Source organism: Catharus ustulatus, chromosome 22 (assembly GCF_009819885.2).
Source record: "Catharus ustulatus isolate bCatUst1 chromosome 22, bCatUst1.pri.v2, whole genome shotgun sequence".
NCBI lineage: Eukaryota > Metazoa > Chordata > Aves > Passeriformes > Turdidae > Catharus > Catharus ustulatus.
The window spans coordinates 1,276,191-1,298,863 of NC_046242.1; the positions used below are offsets into that span (position 1 = coordinate 1,276,191).

The following is a 22,673-nucleotide window of genomic DNA, read 5'->3' on the forward strand; positions in this document are numbered from 1 at the left end:
ATGGTGTCCCAGCTGAGCGCCCTGCAACGGGAGCTGCTGGGCGCCCTGCTCAGCTCCGGGGCCACCAAGGAAGGGCTGATCCGCGCCCTGGAGGACATGGTGCCCGCCGCCGGTTTCGGCGTCAAGCTGGAGAGCCTCCCGCTGTCTCCCGGCGGGCCCCCCGACGGCAGGGCCGCGCTCCCGGCGCTGGCCAACGGGCACGGCAAGGGCAAGCTCTCGGGCGACGAGGGCTCCGAGGACGGCGACGACTTTGACACGCCGCAGATCCTCCGCGAGCTGCAGTCGCTCAACACGGAGGAGGCCGTGGAGCTGCGGACAGAGGTGGAGAGGATGATCAGGTACCGGCACCGGGGGCACCCCGCGCCGGGATCGCCAGCAGGCGCTCGCTCCGACGGCCCCGGCCCCCAGCGCCCTGCCCGGGGGTCGTTCCCGGTGTGTCCCACCCGGCTCGGGGTCCCGGCGCTCCCTGCCCGGTGTGTCCCACCCGGCTCGGGGTCCCGGTGCTCCCTTGCCCGGTGCTGGCGGGGAGCGGAGCGGACAGGGGGAAGCCGGAACGTCCCCCCGCGCCGTCGGGGCTGCCCGTGCCCGGTGGGACCGGGGGTGCCGGGGCCGTGGGGGCTCGGACCGGCCGCCGGCTCCGTCCCTCCGCGCCGGCGGCTCAAACGTAAACCGCACCACGTGGAGCCCGGGGCGTTATTAATTTATTTCTATAAATCATCAACAGAAAGATACACAAAGGGCCGCGATCAGGGCGATCGGGCCGGCGGGTTATTCATTGCCGGGGTTGTAAAGCGGGCCGGGAACGGGGAAAGGAGGAGGGAACCCCCGACGGCGGCGGCTCCGCTCCGACCCATCCCGAGATGCGGCCCCACTCCGAACCGAGCCGGGCCGGGCCGGGCCGAGTGGGGCAGCCCCGGGCACGGCGGGCAGCGCTGCCCCGGCCCGTGGGGGCTCGGGCGGCACCGACCCCGCTCCGCAGCCCCGGGGAAGCGGCGGCCGCCGCCTGTCCCGCAGCCGCGGCTCCGCCGTGAGCAGGTGGGAGCCCCACGGGGACACCCCGGGTGCTGCGGGGTCTGTCCCTGTGTCCCCGTTGCGGTGCGGGTGGCGATGCCCAGCGCGGTGCTCGGAGCGCGGCCCCGGTGCTGCCGCCCGTGTGTGCCCTGTGCCGGCCGGCAGAGCCCGGGGACAACCCCGGCTGCTCCCCCGACACCCCGACATTCCCCCGACATTCCCCCGACACCCCGGGGTCTCTGCAGCGATGCGCTCCGCTGCTGTCCCGGCACATTTGGGGACAGGGCAGTGCCACCCGTGCCTGCCCGGGCTGGGACCCTTCGGTGCCAAAGGGGCTCCGTGCGAGGGAGGATCCATCTCCGGCCTCTCCCTCCTGCCTGGCACGGAGCCCTGGGTGCTCCCACCTGTCCCCAGTGCCCTCGCTGGCCACATCCATCCCCGGGGGAGCCGGGCAGGCTGAGCCCCGCGATCGCTGCGCTCCCACAGGTGTTTCTGTGCAAAGTTTGCCTTGGGTGCAAACAAGAGTGGGCACATGTCCCTGAGGAGCCTTTGCAGAGAGCTCGTGTTTGCTCTGAGAGAGGCCTTTGTACTTGGAGAGGGAGGGTAGGGGAGCCGGGAGACGGCGGCTGCAGCCGTGTTTGGGGGCTGAGCCCCCTTTTCTCCCGGGACAGGCTCACTGTCGGGCTGTTCCCCCATCCCTGGGGCTGCTCAGCCCTGCAGCTCTCCAGGACCCTGCTCTGGGCTTTGCTGCCCGCTCAGGGTGTGCTGGGTGCCCGTGAGGTGACACGGAGAGCCCAGCTCTGGGACAGACACCCCATGGATCCCTCCCTGCCCCATCCCACCTGCCAGGGCTCACCCAGACCTCACTCAGGCAAATTATAAATCCCAGGAGCTCCCAGATGATCCCGTCCGTGGGATGGGAACTTTGGGAAAGCCACCCTGAAATGTGTGGGGAGTGCAGCCCATCCCCGGTGAGCAGGGAGATGCTGACCAGGACATCATTTCTGCAATTTCAGGGTTATAATCCATCTGTATAAATTCTTGGCATGTTTCTCTGAGGATGTGGAGTGTATTTACCTGGTTTTGAGGCTGACAAAAATGGGTGAGCCGGTCTGGGAATCCCTGGGAAGAGGAATGGGCTTTGCCCCTCACCTGTGTGTGAGTCTAAATAGGAAAATGGCTCTTTCTTGGGCAGCATTGGCAGCCAGGCTTTGTGGGGCTAATTTTGTGCAAGAAAAACACCTTTCCATGGTTTTGGTGGAGAGGGATTGTGGAGCCACGGCTGTAAACTTGTTTTCCAGTATTAGAAAGCACTCCCGGCTCGGTCAGGGTTTTGGTTTTGTTTGTAAGTAAAGTCCTGTTGAAGATTGGACAATTAATGTTTGTTTTATTTCATTTTGGTGGCAGAATCAAAGAAAAAGGGCTGGTGTTGACTCAAAAGGTTTTCCTCTCTGGCTTTTAGGTTACCAAAAAAGAAAGGAAAAAAAGAGGCCAAACAAACACTCAAACGTTTCATATTGGGTCAAGTCCAAACATTTTGTTTAACATGAAACAAAATGTTTGGGTTTGGTTTCAGGTTGTTTAACCCTTTTGAATACGGTCAAGTTGATTTGTAAAGGAAAAATCACTGCTCAGAAATTAAGAGCTGAATAATTGTTTTGAAAGTGTAAGTATGAAACACATTGGAAATGTCAAGGTGAAACCTTTTTTGAAATAATTAAATGGAGGGAAATTCTGGGAGGTTTTTTTTGCTAATTCTCAGATATTTTTTTCAGACAAAACGTTGCCAAATTTTATTTGAATTCCAAATCTCCTCTGTAGCCCCCGAGTCACTCATTTGACATTTTCCAAACCCTGATCCACTGGCTCACGGTTTCACTCTGAGAAATCGCTGCCCTGGGCTGGCTGTGAACCCAAACTGCTCTTAGAGATTATAATGAGCTCTGTTTCATTAACCTGTTATTAATCAGTGATTAGTGGGATCGGTTTGGTGACACTTTGGTGACAAAGGTGTGCCCCAGCCCCTCCGCTCGGGCTCGGTGCCTCTGCCCGGAGCGCTGGCAGGGACAGAACATTTTCTGCACATCCTTCTCCTTGCCTCCCACCTTCTCCTGGGAACCATCCCATGGAAAAGACCCCCAAAAGCAGCTCGGAGGATGCAGGGTTGGGCACAGGCTCGGCCACTCCGCGGCTCCTTCCCAGGGTGTGACAAATTCCCGCTTGGCTCTGCTCCGGCACTTTTGCCGTGGATCCAACCAGCTTTGTTTTCAAGCTGCAGTCAGGAAAAAAAAAGAGTAAGAAATATACTTGTTGGGCTTCTTTTTTTTTTTTTTCCTCCACTTGACAAGTTGAAGGATCCAAAATAAGTAATGAATTGGGAAAGCAGTCGCATGGTTGTTCCAAGAGCGGCGTTGGGGGATCGCATTATTTGAGTGCAGGACTGTGACCAGCTCTGGGCTCACACTGATTTTTCAGTGCTGAAATAGTTCCCTTTCAGCCCAGAAAAACCCTGAGGTCTTGGATACAGCACAGGTGTGTTGGCCTGTTCTTCTGCAGTCACACTGGGGTTTGATAGAGCTAAAGATCGCCGACAGCATTTGGATTTTCAGCTGTAATTTTATTTATTCTAAAATAAAAAAATCCCTAATCAGCAGATCCTAAATCAACATCAGCTACCCCAAGAACAGTAAAGCAGTGTGATTTAGAGAAGAGTCATTTACACCTGGCTCCTACAGGAGCCAAATTCAAGTGTTCAATAATAATCAGAAATTACTCAAAGTTTTGGGGGGGTTTGGTTTCGGTTTTGCCTTCGGGGACTCGTTGGGGTTTGTGTGCCTGGTTTGACCTTGGCTTCTCAGCCTTTCACATATGGTTGGTAGGAGCAAGGGAATAGGGTCCCTTTTAAGGGGATATTGAGATTTTTAGGTCATTATCCCCGTGGGAATGGAAGGAAGAAGCTGCACAGCAAGGGCAGTGAGTGGGGTTCGGTGGCCGTGCAGGGGTCCCTGCTCTTGGGGACACAGGGCACAGTGCAGGTGCTGAGCAGGGGCAGGAAAAGCATCCCCAGCCCTTTTCTTTCTTCATTAAGAGACCAGGATGGGCTTGCCATGCCCATCCACGCGTGTGCCCCGCTGTGTGTGGGATTTCCACAGAGAAACCGCGCTGAAGGGAACGGCAGCAGCTCATGGACGGGCTCTGCTGCCCCAGGAGGGGCTTTGCTGCCACCAGTGAGACCTTGGTGACACTGGGACCCTCTCTGCTTCTCCCTCCTGGGGGAACAGTCTGGGTGAAACCCCCAGGGTGGGGTGGGTGTGAGCCCCCATCAGGGGCAGGGCTGGAGAAAATCACACTCTAAGGATGTTGTGTTCTTCTGCAACAGAATAATAATAATAATAATAATAATAATAATAATAATAATAATAATGATAATATATAAATTAAAAGTTTCCATGATGGGAAGAAGCAAACACTGGCAGCAGCAGATTTTAACCCCTAATTTCCCTGCCCACAGCGAGGACCCGTGGCGGGCAGCGAAGATGATCAAGGGCTACATGCAGCAGCACAACATCCCCCAGAGGGAGGTGGTGGATGTCACTGGCCTCAACCAGTCCCACCTATCCCAGCACCTCAACAAGGGCACCCCCATGAAGACCCAGAAGAGAGCTGCCCTGTACACGTGGTACGTCCGCAAGCAGCGGGAGATCCTCCGGCGTAAGTACCTGGGAATGGTGAACATGGGAGAGGGGTCCTTGTGTCCCTGTGTCCCTGTCCCTGGCTGCCAGCACAGCCCCCAGACTCCAGCTGTGCAGCACCTCAGCTTTCCAAGTAGGATGAGTTTAAGGTGCAGGAAATCTGGGTGAGAGCCCCTCTTGGTGGCTCGTGCACACAGCTGAATTTCTGGGTGTTTGTGTTTGTTAGAGCTGGGAAAGCAATTAATGATGGCTCTCAATTAGGTGCCTTTCTCACCTTTGCCCCTTTTCCTTGTTATTTTTCAGGCTGCTCTTTTTTTTTTTTTTCAACTAAGTGCAAAAAAATGTAGAGACAGAAAATTAAACCCCCCCGAATTGCTGCTGTCTGTGGCAGGGTTTGGGGCATTCTGTGCTGGCTTAAATACAGATTATTTTGACCAAGCACACTGTTTATTCCTTTGTGCCCCTCTCCCACTTTTCCCTGCCCTGGGATCTGTCCCATAGCTCTCAAAGCAGCCCTGAGTGGCCCTGACACCCCCAGGAAGGGGCTCTGCCTCCCCCTCCCAAAAGGATGCAATATCCACCCGGCGGGAAGTGCAGAAAAGGGTTTAGCACCAAATACCATTGCTCTGAAAACACACCTTGAGACGTTAGAGCAAACACAGCCTGCTCCAGCCTTGCCCTGCGTTTCCCCCCCGTCACGGGGGGGAAAAAGCCATTATAAAAAGAGGGAGAATTCCCCTGCAAAACTGGGAATAATAAAACGCTCCCATTAATCTCCCTTTACTGCCGTGGTGACAAGCGCCGGGGCTGGGGCGGCCGCCGAAGGTCACCTCTGGTGCTGCCCGCCCCGGGCACGGGCTGGCGTCCCACCAGGCTGGGAGGGGCTGGGAGGGGAGCACACAGGGGCACCCTCTCGGGGGGCTTTGCAGCCGTGTCCTGCCCCAGCTCCTTGCTTGGAAAAATCCTCCCCAAACAAGTGCAGGCTGGCAGGGGCCCTGCCCATGAATATGCATGGGCATCGCATGCCCTGCACATGCCTCCCCATTAAACAGGGATGGCAGCAGGCTGGCTCCTTCCTGGGGTGGGTGGCTTGCTCCAGAGGCTGCTGTGGGCTCGGGGGGCTGTGGGAGGGGACATGGGGGGGACACCTGGGCGCGGGACAGTGACTCCGAGCGGCGGCTACAGGCCGGCTCACGTCTGCTCCTTTCTCTTTCAGAGTTCAACCAGGCAGTCCAGGGTTGTGGAAATATGACAGACAAAGGCAGTCAGGATCAGCTGCTGTTTCTCTTTCCAGAGTTCAATCAGCAGAACCAGGGGGCTGCCCAGCTCGACGACGCCTGCTCCGAAACGCCCAGCAAGAAGATGCGGCGCAATCGGTTCAAGTGGGGGCCGGCCTCCCAGCAAATCTTGTACCAAGCCTACGAGCGCCAGAAGAACCCCAGCAAGGAGGAGAGGGAGACTCTGGTGGAGGAGTGCAACAGGTAATGGCTGTCCCACCCAGCCTGCACTGCCTCCCCTGCCCCACAGCCTCTGCCTTCCCTCCAAAAGCTGCTGGAGACGCCAGCTCACCACCCCGGCTCATGGCACAGCTTTGCTGAGTGCCAGATCTCTCCTTGTTGTGTTTTCCCCCTTCTGGGTGATGTTTGGGGCAGAGTGAGATCCGTGCTTGGGCAGGGATGTGGTGGGGATGCTGTAAGGATGATACAGGGATGCTACAAGGATGATACAGGGATGCAGTGGGGATGATACAAGGATGGTACAGGGATGCAGTGGGGATACTGTAAGGATGATACAGAAATGCAGTGGGGATGCTGTAAGGATGATACAGGGATGCAGTGGGGATGATACAAGGATGGTTCAGGGATGCAGTGGGGATGCTGCAAAGATGATACAGGGATGCAGTGAGGATGCTGCAAGGATGATACAGGGATGTGATGGGGATGCTGCAAGGATGGTACAGGGATGTGATGGGGGATGATGCAAGGATGATGCAGGGATGTGATGGGGATGCTGTAAGGATGGTGCAGGGATGCAGTGGGGATGGTACAGGATGCAGTGGGGATGCTGCAAGGATGGTACAGGGATGCAGTGGGGATGCTGCAAGGATGGTACAGGGATGTGGTGGGGATGCTGTAAGGATGGTACAGGGATGCAGTGGGGATGCTGTAAGGATGATACAGAAATGCAGTGGGGATGCTGCAAGGATGATACAGGGATGCAGTGGGGATGATACAAGGATGGTACAGGGATGCAGTGGGGATGCTGCAGCGTTCCAGCTGTACCAGAGGGAGCAGGGATGACTTTACAGCGTAGCTGTAGCTGAGGAGAGCAGGTGGCCTTGCAGGGAGGGCTGGTCTGTTGTGCCCCCTGCTCGCCCCTTTGCTCCAACGTGTCCCCTCGTCACAGGGCCGAGTGTCTGCAGCGAGGAGTGTCCCCCTCCAAGGCGCACGGGCTGGGCTCCAACCTGGTCACCGAGGTCCGTGTGTACAACTGGTTTGCCAACCGGCGCAAGGAGGAGGCTTTCCGCCAGAAGCTGGCCATGGATGCCTACAGCTCGGGCCAGCCCCCACACAGCATGAACCTGCTGCTGTCCCACGGCTCCCCACACCACAACCAGCCCAGCGCCTCCCCGCCCAGCAAAATGCCAGGTAAGCCCCAGGGTCTCTCAGGGGGAGGTGGCAGAGTTGGGGTGCTGCGTGTGCAGGGAGGGGATGGATGCTCGCCCTGCTCAGCCTCAGGGAGGAAAAGATGGTGATGGAGAGGAGCCTGTGCTGTCACACAGTGTTATGGCCAGCAGAGCCACATGCTGAGGGCTGGATTTCCGTCATGCTGGGGACAAATCGGTGTTTGCTTGGCTGGTTGAGCTCACTGGGAGCTCCATGTGGGCAGGGAGAGGCTGTGCCCAGCAGGGCAGGAGGAGCTGCCACACTGTGCCAGGGCCAGCAAGGTGGATGAAGAAAGCTGCTGGGGGGTGCAAGTTCACCCCAACCTCCTGCTCTCCACACCACAGTCCAGCCCTGCAAGGACTGGGCAGAGCAGAGCAGAGCAGAGCAGAGAGCTCCTGGGGGATTGATTGGGGTGGGAGATGACAGTGTGGGGAGGGGACTGCACGCTGGGAGGGGGAATTGCTGGGAGAACAATCCCCATTGTCCCTTCCCCACCCTGTGCAGCCGTGGGTGGGACAGGGGGCTCGGTGGTGAGGGGTCAGCACGGGGGCTGTGTCCCCACTGTGTCCCCTCGGACACTGCCCCAGCCACCCCCTGGAAATGACCCTGCCTGGCCACAAAGGCAGGGCAAAAGGAGCCCGTGGGGCACTGCAGGGTGGCAGGACACCAGTGCTCACCTATCCCCCGTGGGATGAGCACGGACAACTCCCAAACTCCCAGCCCTGAAAGGCACCGGCAGCATCCCAGGGACCGGCCAGCGGTGACCAAAATGTGACCCTGCCCCAGGAATGCCCCGCACAATGGCAGGGACAGGGAGGACGTTTGCCCTGCTGTCAGCGGCTGATTGCTTACAAGGTGCCCTACAAGCACATTGTCAGCAGAATCAGCTGTTTTCGGTGTCGCGGCGGGCTTTACAATGCCCCACCAGCATGCAGCCCCGCATTGTCACGGCGCTGTCCCCCCGTGCATGCTTAATTGACAATTAAGCCGGGGCTTTGAACGAACCCCGCTGCCTTTGATGTGCCCCCAGCCTGCCAGCGCACATGGGGCGCCCCCCGAGAGCTTTTGTTTTCTTCTATTAGGGGACAGCAATTACTGTAACCGCGGGCATTTATCTTGGGGCTGGAGGGCCCTTAAGCCCCAAGCTTTATTTTCCCGTCGGAGCAGTGCCAGCAGGGGCTGGCCGTGGCTATAGGGCCGGTGTCAGCCCATCCCGAGCGGCTTTTGAGCAGGGCAGGAGTGATGGCTGCGGAGCTGAGCCCCTCCGGAGGGGTCAGGAGGGCTTGGCTGGGGAATTTCTTGGCGGTGCTTGCTCGTGTCCATCCTGAGGAATAGGGGATGGGCATGGCAAGGGACACTGTGAGGTTTTAGGGCTGGTTTGGGGGCAGCAGGCAGGGATGGAGCTCAGCCATCAGTGCTTCAGGGTGTTCGGACCAAGCTGGGTGCGAGAGGTTTCCAGCTCCCAAAACGCTGCTGGAACTTCCTCCCAGAGATGTTTGGGGATGAGTCCTGGTGGGGCACGGTGAGTGCTGGCCCTGCTGCCCGGCTGACCCCATCCTGGCTGTCCATGCTGGGATTTGAACTGTCCTTGCCCCGATGTGGCGGCGTCTGGGCAGCTCAATGCCTTAACAGCTTAATGACAGCTCGGGGACACCGGTGCTGCCCTGCCCGCCCCCGTGATGTCCCCGGCAGGAAACGATGGGGCTGGAGCTGCTGTGGGGCAGCTGCAAAAAACCTCTCCCGTGCCCGTGGACAAAGAGGGGTCGCCTCTCCTTGGGACATCAATGGGGTCTTGCAAAATGGAATGCCAGCGGGGCAGGGATGAGAGCTGTAAAAGTCAAACATCCTCCGGCCTCTTCTTGGGGACACATCTGTCAAGCCTCGAGCTGTAGTTTTTAACTATTTGGAGGTAAATACTTAAAGCCTTTCTATCTCGGAGGCTCCTCTCCCAGGCTGGACTTTTCCCCGACTCTGGGTTTTATCAGTGATCTTGGTTCCCTGTTTGATTTGAAGGTCACTCGGGGTTTTATCTCGGTGCCATGCCGTAGACTCTGGCTTATACCATTTTTATCTTCAAGAGTCCCCGAAGACAATCGGGGCATTGATGAGATTAGGGGAAGCACCGCCCGCCCCTCACGCCCGCCCTGCATACAAAGGGCCCTGCAGAGCCCCAGCCCCACTGCCCCGGCCCCACAGCATCACCTCAGCCTGGCCTGGGGGCTGCACACCCATGAGGGGCACAGCATCACCTCAGCCTGGCCTGGGGGGCACAGCATCACCTCCAGCCTGGCCTGGGGGGCACAGCATCACCTCAGCCTGTCCTGGGGGCTGCACACCCATGGGGGGCACAGCATCACCTCCAGCCTGGCCTGGGGGGCACAGCATCACCTCCAGCCTGTCCTGGGGGGCACAGCATCACCCCCAACCTGTCCTGGGGCACAGCATCACCTCCAGCCTGTCCTGGGGACTCCACACCCATGGGGGGCACAGCATCACCTCCAGCCTGTCCTGGGGGGCAAGGCATCACCTCCAGCCTGTCCTGGGGGGCTGCACACCCATGGGGGGCACAGCATCACCTCCAGCCTGTCCTGGAGGGCTCCACACCTGGGTGTCATCCATCCATCCATCCATCCATCCATCCATCCATCCATCCATCCATCCATCCATCCTTCCATCCATCCTTCCATCCCTGCTCTGCAAACATCAGAATATCAGATCAATCCCATTTATATACATATATATGTGTGTATACATGTAAATCCCATTTATATACATATATATGTGTGTATACATGTATATTAAAGTGCATTACATACATATATATACACACACAGACACACACACATTTAGCTGTCTCTATAAAAATAACCCTGAGATTCTTCCTAAAACCCAAAGGGCTTTAACTTTCCTTTAAAAAGAAGAGCCCATGGGCCAAGCCTGGCTCCAGGGGTACCCTGGTTCCTGCCTGGATCCTTCCTGGTGTTCCTTGGGGTGCTGGTTGTGCCTGGGAGCCGGTGCCAGCAGTTGTAATATTTTACTGTCGGGCGCATTGTGGGGCTCGGTGGGTACAGTGCACTGTTAGGAGCTTTTCCCTCTTTTATGGGGGTAATTAGAACTTTATGACAGCAGCGAAATGGGAGGGTCTAGTCCCCATAAACGGGTTTATAATGGATATAAACTATGCACCTCTGTAACTGAGCAAGATTAACACTTTAGGGACAATTTGAGTGGCAGCCCAAAAATCAGAGCTGCCCTCGGTGCTGCCTGGGCCTGAATTTTGGGAGGGTGAAGTTGTCCCATCAGTGACCTGGGTGTCAATGGGTGGAGCATCACTGAGTCCAGCATGACCCCAAAAATCACACTTTGCTTCTCTCACCCCACTTCACACCCTGCTCCACACCCTGTCCTGGGGGGGTCAGGCAGAGCCCAGAGATAAATCCCCACCACCACCAGATCACCAGTGAATTTTTGGGGTTTCTTTTGGGATTTGGCATTGCTGGTGATGTGCAGGACATTGGTGAAGGTCTGGGCAGACACTGGAGGTTGGGATGTGCTGTGGCATGGTGGCAGCAGGGCTCCTGCTGCATGGGAAAGACAGTTAGAAGCACAATGATGGGTTTTTAAAAAAATACAATTTATTAATATCAAACACTGCTTTGCTGCTGGTGCCTGCCAAAAGCACGGGACTGGTGTATTCCCAGAAAATGGCACAGGGCTGTGATTAAAGTGATGAAGACACCAATCCTTGCCCTAAACTCCCTCCTCTACCCCCCTAACCCCAAAAACCGAGTCAGGAGGGTGAGTGTGGCACCCAGAGAGGTGAGGAGGTGCTGGGGCTGTGTGTGGGTGCCCAGGACCCCCCTGCCCCGGGGGCTGTCACGCTGCTGTCCCCATCCATCAGCTGGAACGGGGTTAAGGCTACGGGAGCCCTGCGGCTCGTCTGGGGCAGGGCAGAGCAGTAAAACATTTCACAGGCTGTGCAGCTCAGGGGCCACACAATGGCCCGTCCCATAAACAGACTTTTATATTATGGCTGTAGTTTAAAAAAAAAGCCTTGAGGAGGGAAGGCTCCACGGCCAGAGCCATTCCCTGATCCCCATCCAGGCTCCTCTCTGAGCAGCCCAGGGAAGAGACGGAGGGGGAATAAATCCCTTTGCACAAGGGCTGCCTCCAGCTGTGGAGGCACAGGAGAGCAGCAGGAGAACCCTGCTGTGGGGCTCTGATGGCTGTCTGAGCCCAGCCCATAAACCCTGGATGCTCCAGGAGGAAACCACATCATTCACCCCAACTGTGGGGGCTCTGTGGGGACATCCCAGAGCCTGTGCTGCCAGGAAAGGGCTGGATCCCAGGGTTCAGTGGTTGAGGGAAAGCTGGGGAGCTCAGGGAAAGGCACCCCCATCACCAGGGAGCTCTGTGTGTTACAGCAGTGACAGCAGCAGCAATGCCATCCCCAAATTAATGATCTGACCTGCCCAAATCCATCCCAGTAAAGAAAAACACGTAAATAAAAACACTCCTCCCGTTGTGGGAATGGGGAAAACCCAGTGAGGATGGATGTTTCCTAAAGGAAACCTTGGCACAAAGCTTCTCCCTGCCCTGCAAGAGGGTTCTGAGTCCTTGGTGGGGCTGGAGGTGGCACCGCTGTCCCCGGCCCCAGAGCTCTCCTGGGGAGAGTTAATCTTCGTCAAGACTCTTCATCAAGACACAGAGTCTTCAGTGATTTTATCTGGAGACCCAAAATCTCAGTCCCCAGCCTATCTGGGAATCTTGGCGCTGCTTATTGTTCCTCAAACAATCAAAGTCTTGTCCTTGGGGTTGCAAGGAAGAGCTTGAAAATCAGCATTTAACCTCCTGTGTGTTTTAAAGCCGACTTCACAGCTTTGGGCGCCTTGGCTCATGAGTTACCACCCCCTTTAGCCAGGCAGGGCACGATTTTGCATTTAGAATGGACTTTTTTTGTTGTTCTTGCTGAGCCCAGAAGAGCTTGAAGGCGGCAGAAACTCTGATTTCCTCAGCGAGAGGAGCCGTCTGCGCTCCGTCTATCTCTCAGATCACGCCCAGAAGAAAGGGCTTTGTTTTATCTCCCCTGCCATTGTTCCAGCAGCGGGATCCCAGCCCGGAGTGAAGCACCCTCTGGCCGCAGCAGGAATGTGTGGGACAGTGCCCGGGTTGAGTAATGTTTACCCTGTTCACGGCAGGGACGTCCACTCGGGCCGGCAAATATCCACCTGCCAGAGGACATTCTTTTATTATCAGGGATAAAGGGGTTTGCTGGGAAATCATCAGGAACCAGACACGGTGAGGAGATTCCTATCTGCGGGTCGTGTTTGACCAGCTGATGGGGAAAATTCGGAGGCGATTGCGGAGTGGCTGTGCTGTGGTTTTGGTGGAGGGTGTGAGCGGCTCTGTGCTGGGGGAGATGATTTTGGAGCGGGTAGAAACCTCCAATTATTATTTCTTTGCTTCTCCTTGGTTCAGATACTAATTTTAGAGTAGAGCATCCTGCACCAAGCCAGCCACAAGCTGAACCTGTGATGCTCGTGGTGGCTGGCAAGGTGGGTTTTGCTACCCATGAGTTTTTCCCCCAGGAGAGCCATGGTTTGTCTGTCCATCACCCCTCATTTCAGTCCCAGAGCAGCTCAGTAAATCTGGTTGGGAGCACAGGGCTGGACTCCTCCTGGTGAATGGCTTTTCGCCGTAGTTGTCACAGCAGCCCCATAAAAGACACTTTTGTTTCCCATGGGTTTTCCTCAGTTAATAATTTGTGATCTGTGGATGCCTTTCCATGACACATGGCTGATCATATGGTTATCAGTGTGGGGTGCTTTAGCCAAATTAAATATATTTATATAGAAGACCTGTGCTGGGGCCAGATTTCCCTGCAGGGCAGTGCAGGGCTGGGGTCTGCTCTGGGGTTGGTGTGTGTCTGGTCCCTCTGCCTTGCTGCAGTGCCCTGTTAATCATACACTTGTGGAGAGGCTGTGGAGAGGGAATGGGATGCAGAAGGGGCTGAGAAAACAGTGGGAGCCGTGGATGTGGGAGCTGGGCAGCCCAGGATGGCTGTGGGGATGAGATGGAGGGTGCAGGATCCCTGCTCAGCGTGCAGCATCCAAAAACCACGGCAGGAATTTGCAGGATGGGTGTGAACTGTGCAAATGGAAGCAGGAGGGGTGCAGGTGGGTGTGGGGCTGCTGGCCCAGGTGGGATTGCAGCTCCAGCCATAAACTCCTCACTGTAACTCCAGGAGATGGGGCCAGGGACAAGAAGAAGAGCCACACTTGTCACTGCTTGTCACTCAGGAGCTGGCACACATCTGCATCCTCATGGCACAGCTGTGGGAGGGCAGGGGGGTGCAGGGGGGTGCAGGGGGTGGGCACAGCCCCCTGTGGAGCCCAGGGATGATTCTGGTGCTGTTCTGTCCCGCAGGGGTCCGGTACAGCCAGGCGAGCGCCGAGGCCGCGTCCTCGGGGGCCATCAGCCACCACGGCAGCGGTGCCATGGTCACCACCAGCCAGGCTGTCCTGCAGCAGGTCTCCCCGGCCAGCCTGGACCCGGGCCACGGTTTGCTCTCTCCCGAAGGTAAAATGGTGAGTACACCTGGCCCATTGTGGCGGCGGCGCTGATAAGATAAGAGGGCCCAGCGGGCAGAGCAAACACGCTTTCCCCGGGGTTCACACGCGGCTGGGCTGAACAATGGGGCATTGTGGGGGGACCAGGGTGCCACTGTCCCACTGAGTGTTTCCCCAGATGGATCTGGCAGAGCCCAGGGGTGCATTGATCGCAGGCTGGAGGCGCTGGGTGGATCACTGTTTGCTTTCCCCTGCCTGTGACACGGCATCGATAAAATTCTCATTCATTACTTTTGGGAAGAGCTTTCCCTGTGAGCAGGGACCTTCTTTGTCCCAGGCATCGTCCAGGGGTTTGAAGCTGCTGGTGCTGGCTCTGGCCCTACAGCTCCTGCCTCTCCTCCTTCCCTTTGCCATGTCCTTGGGGCTCTGCTGCAGGGCAGAGCTGCCAACATCAGCATGGCAGGAGTGAGATGGGACATGAGCATCCCTGGGCTTCTGGGGCAGGAGTGGGATGGGACATCAGCATCCCTGTGCTTCTGGGGCAGGAGTGGGATGGGATATCAGCATCCCTGTGCTTCTGGGACAGGAGTGGGATGGGACATCAGCATCCCTGTGCTTCTGGGGCAGGAGTGGGATGGGACATCAGCATCCCTGTGCTTCTGGGGCAGGAGTGGGATGGGACATCAGCATCCCTGTGCTTCTGGGGCAGGAGTGGGATGGGACATCAGCATCCCTGTGCTTCTGGGACAGGAGTGGGATGGGACATCAGCATCCCTGTGCTTCTGGGACAGGAGTGGGATGGGACATCAGCATCCCTGTGCTTCTGGGACAGGAGTGGGATGGGACATCAGCATCCCTGTGCTTCTGGACATGTCCCCATGCTGCTGCACAGCCATGGCAGGGTCTGAGCACTCGGGGTGCCCCTTCCTGGTGCAAAGCCCCTGGAGGAGTGGGTGAAGGAGCAGGGCAAGGAGGGGTGCAGGGGTTCAGGACAGGATGGGATGTGACAGCAGAGCACAGCCCGTCCCTGGAGCAGGCTGGCAGAGGTTTGCCTGCAGCTGCTGCTTTTCCGGGAGTTTTTTCCTGCTGAAATTGAAAGTCAAACATGGCACTGGGTGACGGGGCCAAGCCGGTTCTTGCCGGGTTTTCACTTCCATTTTCAGAGGGCTGTCCCTCCTGGGCCATCCCATCCCTGGCAAGGCTGGGTGGCCGTGGAGGGGCTCCCTGTCCCCTCCCTGGGCTCTGGAACCCTTTCATTGTGCCTTTCCCTCTGGCACAGGGGTCTCTGTGCAGCCCCTCGGGCTCTGCCACTCACCCTGCCAAGCCAGGGGGACATTGCAGAGCTGCACCCCAGCCCCCCCAGCCCACTGCCTCTGCCCCAGCACGCCCAGATCGCCTCAGGGGTGTGTTGAGCCTCATAACCCTGAGCCTGGAAGCCATAAAATGAGTCAGGGATAAAGGCTGTGGCAGCAGCACCGCATGCCCAGGGCGGGGGTCCCTGAGCCCCAGGCAGTGCCAGCACCCCCTGCCCGCTCCTGCCACCAACTAGAGACCCCTGGAAGGGGCTGGGCAGCACTTGGAGGAGGAAAGAGAACAGGTTAAACTGGGAAAAGCACAGCAAAGAGCTCTGCTGATTCTCCCCAAGGCACAGACACTGCCCAGCGCCGTGGGGACCGCGCGGGACCGCGGCTCTGCCAGCTTATCTCAGATCTCCAGGCAGGGCTAGCTGGTGCTTGCAAGTGATTTAATAGAAATATGCTGTAGGCTGTGGTTTCTAGTAAGTAAACATGTGCCTTCAATGCCCCACAAGGAGCTGCCAAGGAAGTTGCTGCATCTTTCAGGAGGGAGCGTTACTGAGGCTCCAGAAATCTCCTGTGGCTCGCTCTTTCATGCTCCAGTGTTTGCCTGAGCTGTGTTAGTGCCAGAGGGTCTGCCCTGGGTGCCCAGTGCCTGGAGGGTCTTTTCCAGTCATGCACAATCCAGGTGCAGTGCTCTGGGGCTAAACACCCTGTGAGAGGAGCTGGGGCTGCGGGTGAGCAGCGTGTGCTTGCCGGGAGCTGTTTGACTTGTGCAGCCGAGTGTGGTGTAACCTGGCCTTGAAGGGACTTTGAAAGTGGAAAATACCGGATCAGGAAATGTGAGTCACTCCCGGGCTTTGGAATTTATTGATGGATTTGTTTCAATTGCTATCTCCAGCTCACATGTGCAAAATAAACAAGGTGCTCGGAGCTGGTGTCCAGAAATGTCACCTGGAGGGGATGGCTCCGAGCTGGGATTGGGGTCACTCGGGGCAGGAGGGCTAACGACAGGGATCAGGGGAAGGTGCAGCAATTAAAGAAATCACGTCCTGGGGACCAGCTCCAGTCCTCACAGCACATGCCAAGTGCCTTTGTGTGTGTGATCCCTAAACTTTGGCCTGAAACCCCGGGCACTGACTGGCTGTGCACACCCACCCTGTCTCACCAGCATCCTGCCAGCTTGGTGACTAAGATCATCACCACGAGGCTCTTTCAACCTGCCTTCTGTCATTTTTCTTCCCTTTCCTGAGTTGATAGGTCCCACTTTCCCCTGCAAGCATGACTGTCAGAAGTTAATGAGTGCCAAGAGCCCTCAGCTGTCCCCAAGCTGGAGCTTGGACTTGGGGTACAAAACAGCAAGGGCTTGGGATGTGCCCTGTTCCGGTGCCATGCTCCAGTGGAGCTGGAAGCCAGTGCCAGCAAAGTCTTTCCCAATGCTGTTTTGCTGTGAATTAACACAAGGTTGAGGTGTGCAGCCAGGGTGGGAGTGCAGCCTCTCCCCTCTGAGGAGGGGGCTCTGCTGATGCCCCCAGTGCCCCCATGAGGTGCAGGAGGGGTTGGGGGCTCTGACAGTGCCTCTCCCACCTTGCTCCCAGCAGATCTCCGTGTCAGGGGGCGGGCTGCCCCCCGTGAGCACCCTGACCAACATCCACAGCCTGTCCCACCACAACCCTCAGCAGTCCCAGAACCTCATCATGACGCCGCTCTCGGGGGTCATGGCCATCGCCCAGAGTAAGTGCACCCCGAGCTCACCTCTGTCCCCTGCCCCTGCAGGGAGGTGACACTGCTCCTGCTGACATCCCCTCTGCTCTCTCCCTTCTGCCAGGTCTGAACACCTCTCAGGCTCAGAGTGTCCCCGTCATCAACAGCGTGGCTGGCAGCCTGGCAGCCCTGCAGCCCGTGCAGTTCTCGCAGCAGCTCCACAGCCCCCACCAGCAGCCGCTGATGCAGCAGTCCCCGGGGCACATGTCACAGCAGCCCTTCATGGCCACCGTGACCCAGCTGCAGAACTCACACAGTAAGGGCTGGGGGGAGCTGCCAAGGGGAATGAATTCGGGTGGGAAATCAGCTTGTGCTCTCCTCCTGCTCTGCCCTGCCCGAGCTGCACCCTTGGCTGCTGCCCCTCTCAGGTGCAGGGTGGTCACATCCTGCCTCATCCCTCGTCCTGCCTCATCCCTCATCCTGCCTCATCCCTCATCCTGCCTCATCCCTCATCGTGCCTCATCCCTCATCCTGCCTCATCCCTTCCTTCCCCCACTCTGCTCTGGTCCAGCCACAGCCCCTCACTTCCCAGGGGTTTCTGCAGATCTGCTGCCTGAGAATGCAGTGGCTCAGAGGGAAGCACTGGGCTCTTCCCTTGCCTTGTTTTATCCCCTGCTGCCCCTTCCCATCCCTGCAGCGCTTTCCCCTGACCTGTCCCCCTCCTGTCCACAGTGTATGCACACAAGCAGGAGCCTCCCCAGTATTCCCACACCTCCCGCTTCCCCTCGGCCATGGTGGTGACGGACACCAGCAGCATCAGCACGCTCACCAACATGTCATCCAGCAAGCAGGTAATGTCCCCACCAGGTGGCTGAGGGGGCACGGGGTGGGGCTGTGAGGGTGGAGTGGAGCTTTTCCCCCTCTGAGTACAGGGCTGGAGGTGGGAATGGCAGAGATCTCATCCTGCTGCCTGTGCTGTGTTCATGTGGGAGGATGTGGATGAGATTCCCATGCCAAAACCTGCTTGCAGTGCCATGATGGGGTTTGGGGTGAGTTTGGGTGGTACCAGCCAGGCCCTGCTCATCCATGGAGCAGCTCCTTGAGAGTGGGAGCATCCTGCTGGGGCTGAGAAGGTAGAACCAAGCCCTGCTCATCCATGGAGCAGCTCCATGAGAGTGGGAGCATCCTACTAGGGGTGACAAGTAGAACCAAGCAGGCTCTGCTGCCTGTACCCAGGGGGATCAGCCCTGGCTGGAGTCAAGTGGAGTCCAAGGCTCCCCCAGCCCATAAACCTTTATCATCTGCCCACTGCAGGTGTAAGGCTGGACTTATCCTGGTTCAGATCAGGTGTGTGAGGCTTTCCTTAGACAATAGTCCCTTTCTGAGAGCCAGCTCTGGGGACTGTGGGAAATATGTGGCCCTTATTGATCGCTAGATAAATAAGAGGGAGCCTTGAACTTGCATTCAGATAAACTTTCTTCCCGAGGTTTGACAGGGGACACGAAAAAAATGTCTGCAATGACCACAGAGTAAATACAGCGTGGGGTTGCTGTGAGACCCCCCCAGCATCGCTGTGGGATCCTTGGCATGGTGGAGGAAGGGGCTGGGGGAGACCTGGGGGGTTTGGGGTGCTGGGAAGGGGTGATGAGCACCACCCCCAAGGATCCCCCTGTGTGCAGGGTGAGCGCTCAGGCACGGCCTCCCCTCCGAGCTCCATTTCCTCCGTGCAGCTTTATCAGCCCATCTGCTGCGCGCTCAGCCCGAACTGCCCCTGATTAATCGAGCTCTCCTGCCTTTGATGCTGGGCTGGCCTCGGCAGCCCCGGGACACAGGAAATGTCCCTGGCAGGGAGATAGAGCCCTGCCATCCCTGCTGCTGCCTCTGGGCCCTGCAATCACCCTTCCCTGACCACGCTGCCCACGGGGCTGGGGCTCATAGGGGGTTCTACCTCCATCACTTTAATTAAAGCAGGAGGAGATGTCACGGCTCAGGAGGGGGAAATGGGGCCAGGAGCCTTCATCTGCTGTGGTTACATTACATGATAAGCACCCTCTCCAACAGCAAACCCTCCCAGCCCCCAAATCTCTTTTCCTACCAACCATTCGATGCCCAAGCTACAGCTGGGAAAATTTGGGTGTGGATTTCTTTCTTGGTGGTCAGCAGTTTCACTGGGCAGAGGTGAATGAAGTGTGGCAGATGCAGCATGTCACATAAATGCTGCTCACCACCCAAATTGCTCAAACACCTCAATATTTTTGGTGATTTGGGTTTGTATCATTGACCAGGACTACCAGGGACTGTGCCCTGGCTCCACCACACTTTGCCCCTGCTCTGTGGTGGAGGTGGAGGTCGTGCTGGGGGGATGGAGCTGGAGGGAGGTCCCTGGCCACCCCCAGCTCTCCCCTCCCTTGCTGTGGGTCTCTTATCAGATGTTGTTATTAGACCTGGAAGGGGCAAATACCTCCGGGTTCCTTTGACAACGCTTGAGGCCGAGCCACCATGTTTATGACGTTGGCAAACACCCGATAGCCACGGCCAGTCCCTAATGACATGTCACAGGAGGCTCCTGGCGTCTCCTTATCTCCTGCTGGCCGTGTTTGCTGTGTGCTCCAGCCCACAAGGTCACCCCCACCCCTGGCCCCCCGCCCACCCAGGGCTGGGGGGACCCCTGGGCTGGGGAGGGATGGAGAAGGAGCCTCTGCAGTGGGATGGATGTGGCAATGGGGCTGCTTGGCTTTGGATGAGCCCCCAGCTCTGCTCCCACCCCAGCCGAGCTCAGCCTCAGGCCTGGCTGCTCCTGGGCTGCATGGCACAGCCTGGGCACAAACAGGACCTTTTTCAGTGTTATTATTTTTGGGAAGGGGTGGCAATAGCTGGCTAAGAAAGTATTTTCCCACTGCCTCCCCCACAGGGGTGCTGGGGGCTGAGCAGGGCAGCACCAAGGTCACGGAGCAGAGCAGGAGGTGATGCCTCCAGATGTGCTGCCTCCTCCAGATGTGCTGCCTCCTCCTCCTCCTCCTGCTGCCTCGTTCCCCACCACCACTCACTGTGCTGCTCTCTCTCCCTCCCCAGTGTCCCCTACAAGCCTGGTGATGCTCCACACCTCGCTGCTTTTGCACATAGCAACGGGATCTTATTTTCCACAACATCCCGGCGGCGAGCCGCGCTCACAGCCCGGGATTCGCCTGCCAGAGCACAGCCCAGCAGCGAGGAGCCCGGCACGGAGCCGGGGCTCGGGGCTCGAGGCTCCCCGAGCCCTCCCGAGCCCGCCGGGGACCAGCCCGGAGCCGCCGTGCCCACCCGGGACCTGCCTCTCCATCCCTCCGCGCGGCGTTTCCAAGATGTGTCTTGGGGATTGTTTTCCTGAGGTGTTTGCCTTCCGAGAGGCTCTCCCGAGGAACGAGGCTGTGCTGGGAGCTGGCACAAAGGGGAAGATGGATCATGTTGAAGTTCTGCTCCTGAGAGGGACCGGGGTCTGTTACTTGGCGTTCGGAGGGAGGAATTGCATGTGTTGTTGAACTGAGCCAATGAAACTGTAAATATAGGTACAGTCTGCTCCATCCTCCCCCTCCCCACTCCTATACATAGAGATTTATATAAAAAAAGAAGTAAATTTTTGCTCAATGGATGTAAACTACTGTAATTAAGTGCAATTCCCCTATCTGTATATATTGGTCTTGAATATCTTCTTCTTTTTTTTCTTTTTTCTTTTTTTATGGTAAAGGTCAGAGCTGAGGATGGTTTTGTATTTCTCTTTTTCCTTTAAATGAGTTCATTCCAGTCCTGGGGCTGGCCAGGACCCTGGTCAGGCAGCACTGGGCTCTGCTGGGCAGGAGGACAGGCAGACACGTGTCCCCTGCACGGTGACATCCCACGTGAAGGAAGGGCACAGGGCGAGCTGAGCAGGGCCTGGGTGAGCCATGTGGGGGCAACTGTGACTACAAATTAATCTCAGTAGGTTTCCCTGCTTTTAGGGGCTCTGAGATGGGCTCTGGTGGGATGGGGAACGACTCAGCAGCCTGGTGAACACATCCAGGATCCAGGTGAGCCTGGAGCATTCGCCACACGGAATTCTGATGGGATCTTCCCCAGATGGGTTCAGAGAGTGTCTCCCTTTTCTCCTCCCTCCCTGGAGGGCACAGAAGGGGTTGGGTGCCCAGTTCCTACCTCAGCTCCTGCCCAGTAAATGGCCAGTACAGGTGGCTCCTTTCCACCTTCAGCAGTTGATGATGAGCCTTAGCAGTGCTCAGGGTGCTCCTGTCCTCGTGGTGCCCTGGATGGGTGGATGGATGGATGGATGGATGGATGGATGGATGGATGGATGATGGATGGATGGATGGATGATGGATGGATGGATGATGGATGATGGATGGATGGATGGATGGATGGATGGGTGGATGGATGGATGGATGGATGGATGATGGATGGATGGATGGATGGATGGATGGATGGATGGATGATGGAATGTGGGCTGTGGTGTGAGCACTCCAGCTGCTGCCCTGCCTCTGCATGGACAGCTCTGCAGAAAGAGCTCCAGCTTGTGAATGATCCCAGCTCTGTGGTGTGAGCACATCCAGCCCTGGAGGAGTTTGGGTGCCCAAGCCCAACCTCCCAAAGCCATGGAAGCTGTCAAAGGCACTGCCTGCCCTCTGTGAGAGCTCCTCTGTACCTGCTCACCTCTGTAAAAGGATCTAATATTCCCTGGTTGTGCCGATTTTTCATTAACTCTGTGGTGTGTGCCAGCTGCTGGGAGGGATTTAGAGAGGTGGACAGCAGCAGAGGTGCCCAGGGACAGATAACCATGCCAAGGAGAGCACTGGATGCTCTCTTTGGGCTGAGCAAGGCTCTTTGACTCAGTTGTCTGGCACGGTGGGACCCTCACCCTTGCTGGGACTGAAAGGAGCTGAACAAGCCATCAGGAATTTGGAGACCAATATTCAGAATTACATTTAATTTAATGTACACCATAATTAAACACCATTTCTTCTGAGTCCTTGCTGCGTGGTCTGTGAATTCCAGAGTGCTCCTGTGTGGTGGTTTGGCAGAGGTCAGGCTGGTGGCACGTCCCTCCTGCAATGATCATCTCCATTTATACCTGCCTGGAGTTTGCTGTGAATCCCCAGGTGTCAGCCAGGAATTGCAGGAGGCTTTTGGAGGTGGGGAGAGCCACATCCTCACCCTGCTAATGATGCCCTAATGATGCTGCCCTTAGCCCAGCACGTTTCTCCCCCATTCTCTGCGAACTTTGGCAGCCGAGTGCTAAGCAAACCAATTAGGAGGGGAGTGCCAAAGCCAAGCCCCATCCGCTCTGGATGCTGAGCCCGTGGGTCAGTGCAGCCCCAGGGGGAGGTGGCAGGGTGTGCTCCAGGGGCTGGAAAGCTTTTGAAGCTCCTTGATTGTGAAGAGCTAACAGAGCTGAGTGACTCTAAGCAGTGGAAAAGGGTGGAACCTTTGTGAGGTTAATGGCAACGTGAAGTTTCGCTGGCTGATGCAAATCCAGGTTGAATTGGTCCTGCAGAGGGAGGAATGGACAATCCAGTGGGAAGTGGGTGGGAGAAAGAGGCGCTAGAACTGCTGCAGGAGCTTTTGGGGCTTGATTTCTGCACCAGCTGTAAGAAAGGATGAAGTTTGGGGTGTGGAGAACCCTGTGGTAAATGGTCCAGGGTCAGTGCTGCTCTCCAGACAGCTCTGCAGAAAAGGTAAGTGAAAACCCTGGGGCTTTGAGAATTGAACCCA

General features: G+C 57.1%; 1 protein-coding gene across 2 annotated transcripts; it reads left to right on the forward strand.

Moving 5' to 3' along the window:
- Window positions 1-20,030, forward strand: HNF1B (HNF1 homeobox B). 2 transcript variants are annotated; one of them, XM_033078361.1, is made up of 9 exons: window positions 1-338; window positions 4,523-4,722; window positions 5,920-6,184; window positions 7,110-7,351; window positions 13,796-13,956; window positions 16,835-16,967; window positions 17,062-17,253; window positions 17,670-17,788; window positions 20,010-20,030. In XM_033078361.1, exons 1-9 carry the CDS (start codon window positions 1-3, stop codon window positions 20,028-20,030), a joined length of 1,671 nt encoding a protein of 556 aa, XP_032934252.1. The 2 variants fall into 2 exon arrangements, with proteins under 2 accessions (XP_032934252.1, XP_032934253.1); XM_033078362.1 differs by having other exon boundaries at window positions 5,998-6,184.
- The last annotated feature ends 2,643 nt before the right edge of the window (window positions 20,031-22,673 follow it).

Coding starts and splice junctions, on each gene's coding strand:
- HNF1B (XM_033078361.1), top strand. CDS start 1: ATGGTGTCCCAGCTGAGCGCCCTGCAACGGGAGCTGCTGGGCGCCCTG. Junction 339..4,522: donor GAGGTGGAGAGGATGATCAG/GTACCGGCACCG, acceptor CCCTGCCCACAG/CGAGGACCCGTGGCGGGCAG. Junction 17,789..20,009: donor ACATGTCATCCAGCAAGCAG/GTAATGTCCCCA, acceptor CTCCCTCCCCAG/TGTCCCCTACAAGCCTGGTG.